The following is a 14,291-nucleotide window of genomic DNA, read 5'->3' as shown; positions in this document are numbered from 1 at the left end:
TCTGGAATACATCCCCCGCTGGGATGGGTCCTCAGTCCTTTGTTCAGAGCTTCAGCTTGTAGCAAAGTTCCTCCAGAGGTATGAAGCAGGATTGAAGACAAGATGGAGATGAGGCATCAGCCTTATATAGTCTTTTCCAGGTGTAAGAACACCTCTTTGTTCTTACTGTGGAAAATTACAGCAAAATGGAGTCTGGAGTCACATGGGCAAGTTCCTGCATACTTTGCTGAGTCTCAAGGCATATTTGCCTTCTCTCAATGGGTCCATTGTGTAGCTGATGGTCCTTAATGGGCCATCAAGCAGGCTAGGCAGAGCTAATCTCAGCTTGTCTGGGATGTCACCCAGCACCATAGCATAAGTTTGCCATACAGACAGTACAGAGCCAGTATTCATAACTTCAACTACAAAACTGATACACACACACAGACAGCACAATCATAACCAGTAAACCATAACCTTGTCCTAGACACCCCATTTGACCCCCTTTATACAAGATTTGGTGCCACTACAGGACCTTGGTTGCAACAATGATCTATACGGTCCCAGTTTATGTCAATAACGTCACAGAGGGATGTTGATAGATTGGAGGGGTCAGAGAAGAGCCACGGGAATGATTAAAGGATTAGAAAAGCCGCCTGATAGTGACAGGCCAAGGAGCTCGATCTCTTCATCTTAACAAGGAGATGGCTAAGGGGTGACCCGATCCCAGTCTGCAGCACCTGCCTGGGGAGCAGGTATTTAACCCCGGGCGCTGCAGTCCAGCCGAGGAAGGTCTCACACGGGCCAGTGGCTGGAGGTTGAGGCTAGACGCGCAGACGGGAAACACGGCGGTTCTTTACCAGTGAGGGTAACTAGCCACCAGAACGCGTTACCCAGCTCGGGCGGATTCTCCATCGCTGGCCATGGGCGGTTTCTCGAAACGCTCTGGCCTGGTGCAGAGCACAATGACTACAGGGCCATCGCGTGGCTCGTGCTGTGCAGAGCGCAGACGAGATGATCACAGGACTCCCGGCCAGGGATTCTCTGAGTCTGGTTCAGGGGCTGGAAACCTGCCACAGGGTGAGAGGCTGCTGGAGCTCAGTGTCTGATGGCTGGGGGGTGCTTGATCCCGGTCTGTAAGTGTCGCCCTGGGGAGGAGAAGTTTGGCTAGGGACAGCCCTGCCGCCGACCACGCGGGAGCCAGACGCCCATTTAACAGGGAGGGTAATTAACCATTGGCCCCGCCCAGGGCCTGGGGCGGGTTCTCCGTCACTGGAGGCTTTTCATCGGTCAGCTCTCTCTGAACCAGTCCCAGGAGCTCAGGGCTGGACCAAGGGGCCTTGGGGAGGGGCCCTGGCCTGGGTTGTGCTGGTGGTCAGACTGGGCAATCAGACTGGCCTTAGGCCCTTGCTCCGGCCCATTGCAGCCGGCCGTTGAGTGCGGGGAGCTGCCCAGCTGTGCTCCAGGGACGGTCATGCTGCGCTCGGCGCCGGCTGCCTGGCCCGGTGGTCGAACACCTCCCTGCCTAGCCCAGCCGTGCTGCACTGGCTGGCTCCTGGCTTAGCCGGCCCTGGGAGCACGGCCCCAAGGCCAAAGCGCCCTGGCTCAAACGGCGGCTGCACCTGCTGCCAGCACCTGCCCCCCGCACGGTCACGCTGCCAGTGGGTCCAGGGACCCTCCCTCGTTACTGTCGGGACCTTCCCCTGCCAGGTCCGCCGGCCCTGAGCATCCAGGCCAAGTGTGACCCCTGCCTCTCCAGCCCGTGCCAGAACCAAGGCACCTGCCACAGTGACCCGCTGGCCGCCTACCGCTGCACCTGCCCCAGTGGGTACAAGGTGAGCAGGGGGCGGGGTCTCCTGGGCGGGTGCACGGGGCTTTCGTTCGCTGTCACAGCTTCCCGCTGCATGGCACGGGCAGCAAGATGTGAGCAGGAGCCCAGGGCTCTGCCAACAGCCCAAATCGGGGGGGGGGGGCACTCGCACCCACGGCCTGCGGGCTCAGCTGCTGCCCCCCGATCCTGGGAGCGGGGGACGGGACAGGTACCTCGCGGCCTGCGCTGTGTGACCAGCTCCTAGCTTTGAGCTCTCCGTCCCCAGGGCAAAGACTGCGAGGAGCCCGTGGACAGCTGCTCGAGTAGCCCCTGCGCCAACGGCGGGACCTGCCAGCCCCCGGAGCGGGAGGGGACCGGGTTCACGTGAGTGCGAGCATGGGGGGTTACGGCTGTGGGACCCCTGGAGGTGGGGCACCAGGGGACGGTGCTGGGCGCCCACGCAGGGCCGGGTGGTGCCCAGCCCAGGGTCGTGTGATGCTGCACCATGGCTCCCAGGGTGGATCTGGGGCCGGCGTGGCTGGGGTTCCCGGCTCCCCTCCCCACGCACACCCCACGGGCCAGAGCAGACCGTCTGGAGACCTGCCGCGGGACGGCTCAGTGCAGCGGGGATGGTCTGTGCAGCCGGCTCCCAGGGCGCGTCCCCTAGAGCTGCAATCGGAGTCTCTCCGAGGGGCTGCGAGCACTTGGCAAGCCGCAGGGCCCCGCTGGGAGCAAGGGGAAGACTTTGCATTTAACCACCTGCAGCTGGGCGGGCGCGTGTGCGCATGGGCTGCGCCTGCACCGTGAGACCTGGGCCCGGCGGCCTTGTCCAAGCTCACAGAGTCCATCCGGGGGGCTGGGATCCTGCGGGCTGGCTGGGGCGGGGCGGGAGCGGGGAGATGCTGAAGAAGGCGCAGCGAGGAACTGGGAGGTCATGATGCAGCCCCTGGGGCCATGTGACAGGGAGACTGGGTGCCCCCCCCCTCCCATCCCTGCATCTGCTCTGCTCCGTGTCGAGCGGCCCCTCTCCATCCCTCAGACAGGAGCCCCCCATGCCGCCGGGCCCAGTCGCTCGCCCTGTCCCCCCGTCGATGAGAGCGGGGCTTAGGGAGCTGAGTGCCCGGCAGGTGCCCAGGCGTGAATCCCTTTGAGCTCCTGAGTCCATGCAGGTCTGTGTGCCAGGCCAGTCCCTGCGGGCGGGGGCCCAGCCGGGCGCAGGAGCCAGCCCTGGGAGCGGGGCTCACACACACCCCGTGGGAAGCTGGAGGCCGCGTGGTCTCTTCCCGCGCCCCAGAGAAACGCCCCGTCACTCGCTGCGGAGGGAGGGAGCCAATGGGCCCCTGGGAAGCGTGGCACAGCCAGCCCTGCCCCCATGTGCCTACCCCCCCGGACACCAGCGCCCACGCTGGATGGCCTCAGCCCGTCGCCACGGCAACCCAGCCTCCGCACCAGCCAACCTGGCCCTTGGGGGTTTGCAGAGCTCACCAAGCAGGCTCTGAGCCGGGGCTGCCAGAGGCTCCAGGCACGGCCAGCCAAGGGGGAGGGGCCCAGGGCCCACACCAAATCCTTTGTGTCAGCCAGCCACTCCTAGCCTTGTTTGCACACACACGTGCAACACACACGTGCATGTTGCACCCATCTACACACGTGCAGTGCATGCACACACCAGCAACACGCACAGGCATGTGCACGTGCACACTCACTCACACGCACACACCGTGCACGTGCACACGCACTTGCACGCACACACGGTGCACACACACATTCACACACACATGGTGCACATGCACACACACACTGTGCCACTTACACATGCACTCACATGCACACACTGTGCACTCACACACACACACTGCACATGCACACGCACTAACGCACATGCATGTGCACTTGCACACGCACTCACACGCACACACTGTGCACTTAAAAAGCAACAGAGGGTCCTGTGGCACCTTTAAGACTAAGGCCTTGGCTACACTGGCAATTCACAGCGCTGCACTTGCTGCGCTCAGGGGTGTGAAAAAACACCCCCCCCCCGAGCGCAGCGCTGTAACGTCCCAGTGTAATCAGCGCCTGCAGCACTGCACGCTCGCTCACAGCGCTCGGAGAGGTGGAGCACATACAGCGCTGCTGCGTGTGAATCCGCGAGTGTAGCCAAGGCCTAACAGAAGTACTGGGAGCATAAGCTTTCGTGGGTAAGAACCTCACTTCTTCAGATGCAAGTAATGGAAATCTCCAGAGGCAGGTATAAATCAGTCTGGAGATAACGAGGTTAGTTCAATCAGGGAGGGTGAGGGGCTCTGCTAGCAGTTGAGGTGTGAACACCAAGGGAGGAGAAACTGTTTCTGTAGTTGGATAGCCATTCACAGTCTTTGTTTAATCCTGATCTGATGGTGTCAAATTTGCAAATGAACTGGAGCTCAGCAGTTTCTCTTTGGAGTCTGGTCCTGAAGGTTTTTTGCTGTAAGATGGCTACCTTTACATCTGCTCTTGTGTGGCCAGGGAGGTTGAAGTGTTCTCCTACAGGTTTTCGTATATTGCCATTCCTGATCTCTGACTTGTGTCCATTTATCCTCTTGCGTAGTGACTGTCCAGTTTGGCCAATGTACATAGCAGAGGGGCATTGCTGGCACATAATGGCATATATCACATTGGTGGACGTGCAGGTGAATGAGCCGGTGATGTTGTAGCTGATCTGGTTAGGTCCTGTGATGGTGTTGCTGGTGTAGATATGTGGGCAGAGTTGGCATCGAGGTTTGTTGCATGGGTTGGTTGCTGAGTTAGAGTTGTTATGGTGCGGTGCGTGGGTCAAAGGCAGCCGTGTCTGCAAAGGGTGCAAGCTCCCTTGGACAGGAGGTGCTGCCCGGTGCTTCGCTCGCTCCACTGATCTGTGTGTGCGTGTGTGTGTGCGTGCGCTGTTCCATGCCGGGCTAGCCGTGGGGCTAGCCGGGCGGCTGGGACTGTGGTATTACCTGTGGGTTGTTTTCCTCCCTGCCTGCCAGGTGCCTTTGTGCAGCAGGATTCGAGGGGCCGACCTGCAGCGCCATCACCGACGCCTGCCAGGACCAGGCCTGTGCCAACGGGGGCACCTGCGTGCCTGGGCTCGGAAACGGCACCTGTCTGTGCCAGCCCCACTACACAGGTAAGGGGCCGGGCAGCCTCCGGGCCGCCAGGGGACAGCCCACCTGGGAATCGGCCTCCGAGGTCCCCAGCCAGGCATTGTCTGGGTGGAAGGTCCGGAGCCCCTCCCCCAGGAGGAGAACGCTCTCCCTGGCCCCGTACACATCTGTCTGTCTGTCTGCCCCCCGCAGCCAGCCGTGCCTCTCCCGCCCGCTCACCTGAGCTAGGCTGAGCACCCAGCAGCTGGAGCCGACAGGCAGCCGCTGGCCCTGCCGCTGGTCAGTTGCTGACGTCCGGTGTCCCAGCCCATGCCTGTGGGAGCCGGGCGCAGGCCCCGGGCTGGGTCCCGCTGCTCGTGCCAGAGACGCTCCGGCTAGCACAGGCCAGGCCTCTGTGCAGCACCATGCGCCCTGGCAGCATCTCCCTGCCCTGGAGCCGAATGGGCAAGGTGGGGCAAGGAGGCCTGGCTGGGCACCAGGGGGAACTGCCTGGAGAGCACGTGGCCTGGGGACCGTCTCTGCCAGGCTGCGGTGCCCTGTGCCCGTCGCCCGCACAGACCCACCCGCATGCGCCCCGTGGCCATGGGGACAGCGCCCAGGCCCCAGCGGTGACGCAGGGGCCCTGGCTGCTCCTTCCTTCCGTCTCGCTGAGCCGGGGCCCCGGGGGAGCAGGAAGGGGCCATGCTGGCACTGCCCACCCCAGCAATGCTGGGAGCAGAGGGCTGCTGCTGCCCGCTGAGCCTGGCCTCTTCCCTCCCTTGTCCAGGACGGGCCTGCGAGGAGCTGCTGGATCTCTGCTCCGTGGAGCTCAGCCCCTGCCCGCACGGTGCCCAGTGCGTCGTCACTGCCGAGGGGCCCCGGTGAGTACCCGCCCACGAAGAGTTAAACCCCTGTTCCCTGCTCGTGTGGCTGGGCCCAGGGCACCTGGGGCTGCCCCAGACATGTCACAGTCGTGGGCACGAGCCCAGAGACCCCCAGGCATGGGGGCGGGGCAGTGTCTGAATTGGGACCCCGCTCGCCATTGTGCTGGGGCTGCCCGCCGGGCCGCAGAGGGCAGCGCTGGGGCTGGGGCACCGGCTGCTCAGAGGGGCAGAGCCATGAGCCACGGACCCGCAGCCGGGGGACACCTGGGTGCCGAGTGCCTTTGGGCTGCGGGGGCCGGTGGATCTCTGGGCCCTGCCCGGAGCTGGGTTGTGGGATCTCTGGGCTCTGCCCGGAGCTGGGCTGCGGGGACCGGTGGATCTCTGGGCTCTGCCCGGAGCTGGGCTGCGGGGACCGGTGGATCTCTGGGTCCTGCCCAGAGCTGGGTTGTGGGGGCCGGTGGATCTCTGGGCCCTGCCCGGAGCGGGGCTGTGGGATCTCTGGGCTCTGCCCAGAGCTGGGTTGTGGGGGCCGGTGGATCTCTGGGCCCTGCCTGGAGCTGGGCTGTGGGATCTCTGGGCCCTGCCCGGAGCTGGGCTGTGGGGGCTGGTGGATCTCTGGGCCCTGCTCAGAGCTGGGCTGCGGGGGCTGGTGGATCTCTGGGCCCTGCTCAGAGCTGGGCTGCGGGGGCCGGTGGATCTCTGGGCTCATCAGAGCTGCACGAGGCACCTTCCCTCAGGCTCGTTTCCGAGGGAGCAGCCGCCCCCTTGCCGTGGCGGGACGTGGCCCTGTGGCCATGGCGGCTCTGAGCAAGGTGCCCCTCCCCCCAGGTGCGAGTGTGCCCCCGGCTATGGGGGGGACAACTGCAGCCTGGACCCTGGCTGCCGGGACCACCGCTGCCAGCACGGCGCCCAGTGCCAGGCCGAGGGGAGCGGCTACTCCTGCCTCTGCACACAGGGCTACAGGTGAGGCCGGCAGAGCCGCGTGGCACCTGGGGAGAGCGGGCTGCCCGCCCTGGGCGTGGGGCGTGGGATGCACAGCGCCGCTAGGCGGGTACCCAGTGGTCTCCCCCAGCACACGGCCGGGCGGGGCCCAGCATGGGCCGTGCAGCTGGAGGTGAGGGGCGTCGGGGGGCTGCGAGTGGGCTCCTCCTCAGGCACCTGAGGCAGACGGAGGCGCCTCGTGGTCCGGGGAGTCTGGTTCTGCGGCCGAGGGGGGCCCAGAGCCTGGCCTAGCCTTGCTCTTTGGGGTTTGCTGCGGGGGGCCATCGCCCTCAGCACCCAGAGCCCCCTGCACCTGCTGTGTGGCGGCCAAGCCGGGCCCGGCCTGGTGCTCCAGCCCCTGCTGCGGGAGGGGACCGACTGCCCTGACCCCAGCCCGGGGCGCACGGGCTCCTCTCACCATGGTGCCGGCCGGTCCCTCTCCCCAGCGGACAGCTGTGTGAGATGCCGCCTCGCGCCCAGCCCAGTCTCTGCGCGCGGGCCGAGTGCCAGAACGGCGCCGACTGCGTGGAGCTGGGCACCCGGGCCGTGTGCCGCTGCCCCCCCGGCTTCGGGGGCCCCAAGTGCGAGAAGCTGCTGAGCGTCAACTTTGTGGACCGGGACACGTACCTGCAATTCACCGACCTGCACAACTGGCCGCGGGCCAACATCACGCTGCAGGTACGGGCCCTGTGCCGGCCCTGCCACACCCTGCCCGGGCTGCCCCTGGGGCTGCGGCAGGGCCGGCACGTGGGGTGAGCAGAGGCAGCGTGTCCCCAGGCCCTGCCAGGAGGGGAGGCTGAGGGCTGGAGGGAGGTGGAGTTCTGGGAGGCAGGGCTGGGTGCCAGGGGATGGAACTGGGTGCAGGGAGGCGGGGCTGGGTGCCAGGTGGGGTGCCAGGAGACGGGACTGGGTGCCGGGGGAGGCGGGGAGGCGGGGCTGGGTGCAGAGAGGCGGGGCTGGGTGCAGGTGGGGTGCAGGGAGGGGGGGCTGGGGGCGGGGCTGGGTGCAGAGAGGCGGGGCTGGGGGCAGGGGGGCGGGGCTGGGGGCAGGTGGGGTGCAGGGAGGGGGGGCTGGGGGCGGGGCTGGGGGCAGAGAGGCGAGTGCCGTGCAGGGATGCCGGGGATCTGCCCGGGCTGGCTGCTGGGCCGTGGCACCTGGTCTAACCCCCCCCACCCCCCATCTCCAGGTCTCCACGGCCGAGGACAACGGGATCCTGCTGTACAACGGGGATCGGGACCACATGGCCGTGGAGCTGTACCAGGGCCACGTGCGGGTCAGCTACGACCCCGGCAGCTACCCCAGCTCGGCCATCTACAGGTACTGCCCCCTCCCTGCCAGCCGCGGTGCTGGGGGGGGCAGCCCCATGGGGGGGCAGCCGGAGGGGCCAGCTCCTCTCAGTGCGTCTAAGAGCCCCCCGCCCCTCCTGTCCCCACCCCTGCCAGAGCCGTATCCGTGATGCAGGGCCTGGGGCAGAGCCTGGTGTAACCTGGTGCACACCGCGCCCCTCTCCCTGCCCGGCCACGGGCACGCACGGCCCGGCACAGCCCCCTGCCCCCCTGCACCGGGCCCCCAGCTGTGTCCCACGGGCTGGCCGGAGAGCCTGGCCCATCCCCGGAGGGATCGGCCAGGCGTGGCACTGTCCTGCCTGCCCACAGCGCGGCTGGCTGGAGTGGCACTGACAGGGCGCAGCCTGGCATCGGGGCCCCAGTGTAGACAAGGTCAGTGCCCCCCAGGTCAGTGCAACCACGCCCCTGACGGCGGTGCCAGCCCTGAGCCTTGTGGGGGAGAAGCCGCTCCCTGAACCCCAGTCTGTGCACTGGGATAGCACGCTTCCCCCCCTCACCCCCCCTGGGCCTGGGCACAGCCCCCCCATGACAGACACTGAATGCAGCGAGTGTGGGCAGCTGGGGGGGCTGGAGGGGGGGGCTGGCCTGGGCAGCCGGTGGGGGGGGGGCGGGCGCTGGGCTCAGTCACTAACCCCGGGGCCTGGGCCCTGCCCCCAGCGCTGAGACCATCAACGACGGGCAGTTCCACACGGTGGAGCTGGTGACCTTCGAGCAGATGGTGAATCTCTCCATCGACGGCGGCAGCCCCATGACCATGGACAGCTTCGGCAAGCCCCACACGCTGACCAGCGAGGCGCCGCTCTACGTGGGAGGTGGGTCCAGTCCCGGAGCTTGGGGGAGGGTTCCCGGGGCTGCCCGGGGGGGCTAGGAGCCGTTGGGGAGGCTGGCACAAGGGGCTTGGCAGGGGGCAGGCCCAGGCTCGCGGTCAGCCGGGGCGGGGGGGAGGCGTTGCTGGGCCCAGGAGGGAGGGGATGCCGGCGCTCGGATCTCTGTGCGCTGTGGGCCGTCCGCGCCGGGGAGCAGGGCGCGTGTCCCTGGCTGCCTGTGGGGCGACGGGGTGGGGGCTGGGTGCCCCATGCGCCCGCCTCACGCCCGCCCCGCCCGCTCTCTGCCAGGCATGCCGGTGGACGTGAACTCGGCCGCCTTCCGCCTCTGGCAGATCCTCAACGGCACCAGCTTCCACGGCTGCATCCGCAACCTCTACATCAACCACGAGCTGCAGGACTTCACCAAGACCCAGATGAAGCCGGGGGTGGTGCCGGGCTGCGAGCCCTGCCGCAAACTGTACTGCCTGCATGGCCTATGCCAGCCCGACGCCGCCCACGGCCCCGTCTGCCACTGCGAGCCGGGCTGGGCCGGGCCCCACTGCGACCAGCAGGGCCACAGCCCCTGCCAGGCCCACAAGTGAGTGTGGGGGCCAGCCCCGTCCCCTCGCGACCCCAGCCGCAAAGCAGGGACCCAGCTGGGGCCCTGGGGGCTCAGCACACGGGCCCCTGCAGGACCCAGGCTTAAACCCCACGTCAGGGTCAGCAGCAAATCAGTTCGGTCCTGTCTGCATCTCAAACCACCATGGAGAGGGGCACAGGGCGGCCACGGACTGCAATAGCCAGGGAGAGGGTTATGGGGCACCAGCAGAGCTGGGCGGGGGCAGGGCTGGGCTGGCAGGGGCTGCGGGTCGGGAGTGAGGGGCACTGGCAGAGCTGGGGGGGCAGGGCTGGGCTGGCAGGGGTCTGTGGGTCGGGAGTGAGGGGCACCGGCAGAGCTGGGGGGGCAGGGCTGGGTTGGCAGGGGCTGTGGGTCGGGAGTGAGGGGCACCGGCAGAGCTGGGGGAGCAGGGCTGGGCTGGCAGGGGCTGTGGGTCGGGAGTGAGGGGCACTGGCAGAGCTGGGGGGGCAGGGCTGGGTTGGCAGGGGCTGTGGGTCGGGAGTGAGGGGCACCGGCAGAGCTGGGGGGGGGAATGAGCAGCGTATGGGGCGGTGGGCGCATGCTGTGTATGTGCCGCGCTCCCGCTGGTGCTGCCAGGTGCTCCCTTGCATGGGCCCCGAGGCCACGTGCAGCCAATGACGGGCCTGGCCGAGGCTGGGCAGCACGGCCCCGGGGGGCTGAGTCCAAGCTGGACCCGGCAGGACCGTTGCCGGGGAAGGAGCAGGCTGGGAGTAGCCAGCTCGGATGTGCTGAGTCGCTGGGGGTGATGTGCCAGGGTTGGTACCAAGGTGGGAGTTTGGCCTCACGCCCACTGCTGCCAGGGGCTGACCTACGGGCGCTGTCCCGGCGGGTCGCTGAGGCCGTGATGGGCTGCCTGGGTCATGGCTAAACCCCTGGGACAAGGCCCCTGGCGGACAGTAGCACTCCCGGCACCCCACGGCCCTGCCCAGGTTCATCTCTCTGCTCCCACAGGTGTGTCCATGGGGACTGCGTGCCCCTCGACGCACTCTCCTACAGCTGCCAGTGCCGTGACGGATACCGCGGCGCCCTGTGCAGCCAGCCGGGCGAGCTCGACAACCCCTGCAAGAGCCTGCCTTGCATGCACGGGCACTGCCAGATCTCGGCCCGGGGGGAGGCGTCCTGCGAGTGCCAGAGCGGCTACGCTGGCCAGCTGTGCGACCAAGGTCAGAGCCCTGCCTGCCCTGGGCCCCCAGTGCCCCTGCCCCGACACGGCCAGGGCTGGGCCCTGCTGCCCAGGCGGCTCCGGAGAGCCCCGGGCGTGGCTGGGACAGCAGAGCCCCACGGACAAGCCACCCGCTGAGAGGGGCCCAGGGCCACAACGGAGCCAGTGGCCCGGTGGCTCCCTGGCGTAGCACTGCTGCCCGCGGTGAGTCTGGCCCCACGTCCCTGGAGCAGGGCTCCCGGTGGCGTTTGCTGCTGGCAGTTTGGTGCTAGCTCCCGCCTCGTAGTCTCCTCCCCAGGAAGCGCTCAGCCCCCTGCCCCCAGGCTGGGCCTAGGCAAAGGGTCTCACAGCCAGGGCTGGCCCCAGTGTGTCCGGACGCCAGCGCGCCCAGGGCCGGGGCCTCGCCCGTGTGCAGGCTCCTTGGCGAGCGCTCAGTCCGCGCCGTGCACCCGGGCGCTGACTGCCTCTCTCCTTCTGGCCCTGCAGAGTTGGAGTGCCGGGGCGAGCCGGTGCGGGAGCACCCCCAGGTGCAGCGGGGCTATGCCATCTGCCAGACCACGCGCCCCGTCTCCTGGGTGGAGTGCCGGGGCTCCTGCCAGGGCCAGGGCTGCTGCACGGGGCTGCGCCTCAAGCGGAGGAAGTTCACCTTCGAGTGCAGCGACGGCTCCTCCTTCGTGGAGGAGGTGGAGAAGGCCAGCAAGTGCGGCTGCGCCCGGTGCATGTAGCAGCCGGCGGCGGGAGGCGGCAGAGCCGGGGCCCGCCGAGGAGAACGCCGCTAGAGACAGAGGGGCGGAGCCGCTGGAGGCACCGCCCATGAGCCAGGACTCCCAAAGCCCGCGTCGCTGTCCGAGCAGGCCCCGCCCGGCCGCCCTGGAGCAGGGGCTGCCGCGAGCCACCACAGGACACCCGTGTAGAGAGGGAGGGTTTTTTAAAACTGCAGCTCCCCAAATGTATTTATAGTGGGTGGGGACACGGGGAGCAGGCCCAGCCCCCGCCCTGTGTTTGCTTTCTCCGCTTTGTACAGCCCCAGACCCGCTCTGGCCCACCCCCCGCTCCCAGCCTGCGTAAATTCCCGTGGGACGGGCTGCCAGGTCGGCCGAGGGACCGGGGGCCGGGGCGGGGGGGGGCTCTGAGCCTGCTGCCTTTGCCCCGGGGTGGCTGGACGCGCCTGGCTCAGCGGCCAGGCCAGTCCCGGCGGTGTGACGTTTGCTATAACAGCAGCAGTGTCGGTTCGTGGGCAACGCAGGAGCCGTGGTGGCCAGAGACCTGGGCTCCCCTCGCCATGGGAGTGTTGAGTCCTGCGCTGTCCACAGGGCATGAGCCACCCCTGTGCCAGGGTCAGTGTTTGGACTGGAGGCCTGGCCACGTGCCCCAGGCAAACGCAGGGCGGCCGTGACGCTGGGCTGTGGGCGTAGCAGTGTTGGGCTGGCAGGAGGCAGCTCTGCCACCCGCTCCCCTTGGCTGGCACCAGCGGGCCTGGCTCAGGGCAGGGGTGCCCGTGGCTGCTGGAGCTGCAGCCCCTCCCCAGGCCGGGGCCGAGTACCAAAGGAGCGTCTGCGTCGGCCGCTGGCTGCCACGGGGCGGAGGGGTGGGGGGGCCGCGCCCCTCAGCTGCTGCAGGCTGGGTGTCGTCCCCCCCCCCCCGCCTGCAGTTAACACAGGGCCGTGTCACTGCCCTAGTGTTTGTGTGCCATGGGGTGGGGGCAGTGAATGGTTGGACAGCTGGGCTATTTAACCCCCGCTCCCACGAGCCAGGCTACGCCAGCGCAGGGCCCTGCATGCTGCCGGGGGGGGGGGGGGGGGGGGGGTATGTGTGTATGTGGAGGGAATCGGCCTGTAGGCCCAACCCCACACTGCCCTGCTCCCCATTGGAATAGGGCACTCGAAAAACCAGGAGGCCTCCCCGTGACTGGGGGGCCCAGCAGCTAAGTGCGTGTGAGGCCCAGGCCGGGGCGCCCCGCATGAGGCTGGTGGCACCAGCTGGCGCAGTGTGGAGGCCCGGTTGAGTCCTGCTCTGGGCAGGAAGCAGCCCCATGGTGCTCTGGGGTGGAGCCAGGGATGAGTTCAGGGGGTTGGGGTGTGGGAGGGGGGGAGTGAGGGCTCTGGGCTGGGGGTGCAGGTTCCAGGGTGGGACCAGAAATAAGGAGTGTGGGAGGGGGCTCTGGGGTTGGGGGCGTGAGAGCTCTGGCTGGGTATGTAGACGCTGGGGTGGGACTGGGACCGAGGGGTTTAGAGGGTGGGAGGGGGATCAGGGCAGGGGGTTGCGGTGCAGGGGGTGGCTCAGGGGTGCAGGCTCCAGGCGGCGCTTAACTCAAGCAGCTCCCAGAAGCAACGGCATGTCCCCCCCTCTCCGGCTCCTATGCGGAGGCGCAGCCAGGTGGCTCTGCGCACTGCCCCCGCAGTGCCCATTGGACGTAGTTCCCAGCCAATGGGAGCTGCAGAGCTGGCATTTGGGGCAGCATGTGGAGGCCCCTGGCTGCCCCCACACGTAGGAACTGGAGGAGGGATGTGCCGCTGCTTCCAGGAGCCACGCGGAGCCAGGACAGGCAGGGAGGTGCCTTAGCCCCACTGCGCCCCTGACTTTTAACGGCCCGGTCAGTGGTGCTGACCAGAGCCGCCAGGTCCCTTTTTGATGGGGCGTTCCGGTCAGAAACCGGGCACCTGGCAGTCCTGCCCGAGAGCTGGAACGTGTGTACTGGGGGTCCTGAGCGGCTGAGCCGTTGAGCCAAACTGGATAGACTGGAAACCACATCCTGCCGGGGGTGCGACAGGCCCCCCCCCACAGCATCCCTTAGGCCCAGCACCACTGTGTCCCTGGGGGGCTTGCGAGGGGAGAGGGTGGGGATATCCCAGGCCAGGCACTTGCCCTGCTGCCAGCACAGCTCCCCGCCCGGCCCCCCAGCTCAGGGCCATTGCTCCTGTGATGTACCCCTGCCGCTCTCCCACGCCCTGGGGGTGGCTGGTTCCCGGCCCATTGAGACGCCCCCGGACGGGCCCACGGGCTGACTGCTCCAGTTCACGGGTGCTGTCCCGCCCTCGGGCATCGGGGCAGTTTGCAGCAAGTTCTGTCAAGAGCTTTAATTGATGCTGGCTTCGCCCCAGCCCAACCAACCAACACCCAGGCACCCCCGTCCTGAGCCCGCCGGCTGCCCGCTGCTGAGCCGTGCCGGGCTGCGCCGTGTTTCGCCCGATGCCAAGGCTGGGGTCATTTTCTGTTGCTCGTTGTAAGCTAACCTCTAAAGTATCTCTTTATACAGAATACTTACAGATTCTAATATATATTTGTATTTCAGTTTGTTATAGTATTTTTCTACGTTCAGGGCAAGCCAGCGGCCAGTTCGGTTCGGTGGCAGCCGCGGCGCCGCAGCCGAAGGACAAGGGCTTCGTTTGCCTGTTTGTTTTTCGCACGTCGAGGTGCTGGGTAGAGCCGGGCCAGGGAGGCGCTATGCGTGGCCAGTATCTAGCAGAGGCAGTATTGTTTTAGAAGCTGTGTGATCGTGTCGCTTTGTCTTCCACGTGAACATGACATTTATTCATTCAGAGATGCCGGGCTGGTCTCATCTTTCCTGCTAGCAGCATCGGGCCC

The 14,291-nt window shown here is 67.1% G+C and overlaps 1 protein-coding gene across 1 annotated transcript in view; it reads left to right on the top strand.

Annotated features, from left to right (window-relative positions):
• SLIT1 (slit guidance ligand 1) overlaps nt 1-14,247 on the top strand; it is a 35,905-nt gene extending 21,658 nt beyond the window's left edge. Inside the window, exons 16-26 of the mRNA XM_065552694.1 lie at nt 1,690-1,814; nt 2,076-2,173; nt 4,792-4,931; nt 5,675-5,768; nt 6,600-6,734; nt 7,199-7,430; nt 7,939-8,069; nt 8,756-8,910; nt 9,214-9,502; nt 10,496-10,707; nt 11,193-14,247. Of these exons, the coding sequence (XP_065408766.1) occupies nt 1,690-1,814; nt 2,076-2,173; nt 4,792-4,931; nt 5,675-5,768; nt 6,600-6,734; nt 7,199-7,430; nt 7,939-8,069; nt 8,756-8,910; nt 9,214-9,502; nt 10,496-10,707; nt 11,193-11,431 (1,850 nt within the window). The 3' untranslated portion in view covers nt 11,432-14,247. The remainder of the gene's footprint in view (nt 1-1,689; nt 1,815-2,075; nt 2,174-4,791; nt 4,932-5,674; nt 5,769-6,599; nt 6,735-7,198; nt 7,431-7,938; nt 8,070-8,755; nt 8,911-9,213; nt 9,503-10,495; nt 10,708-11,192) is intronic.
• The last annotated feature ends 44 nt before the right edge of the window (nt 14,248-14,291 follow it).

Source organism: Chrysemys picta, chromosome 7 (assembly GCF_011386835.1).
Source record: "Chrysemys picta bellii isolate R12L10 chromosome 7, ASM1138683v2, whole genome shotgun sequence".
NCBI classification, from domain to species: Eukaryota; Metazoa; Chordata; order Testudines; family Emydidae; genus Chrysemys; species Chrysemys picta.
This window is presented reverse-complemented; position numbering and strand designations above follow the sequence as displayed.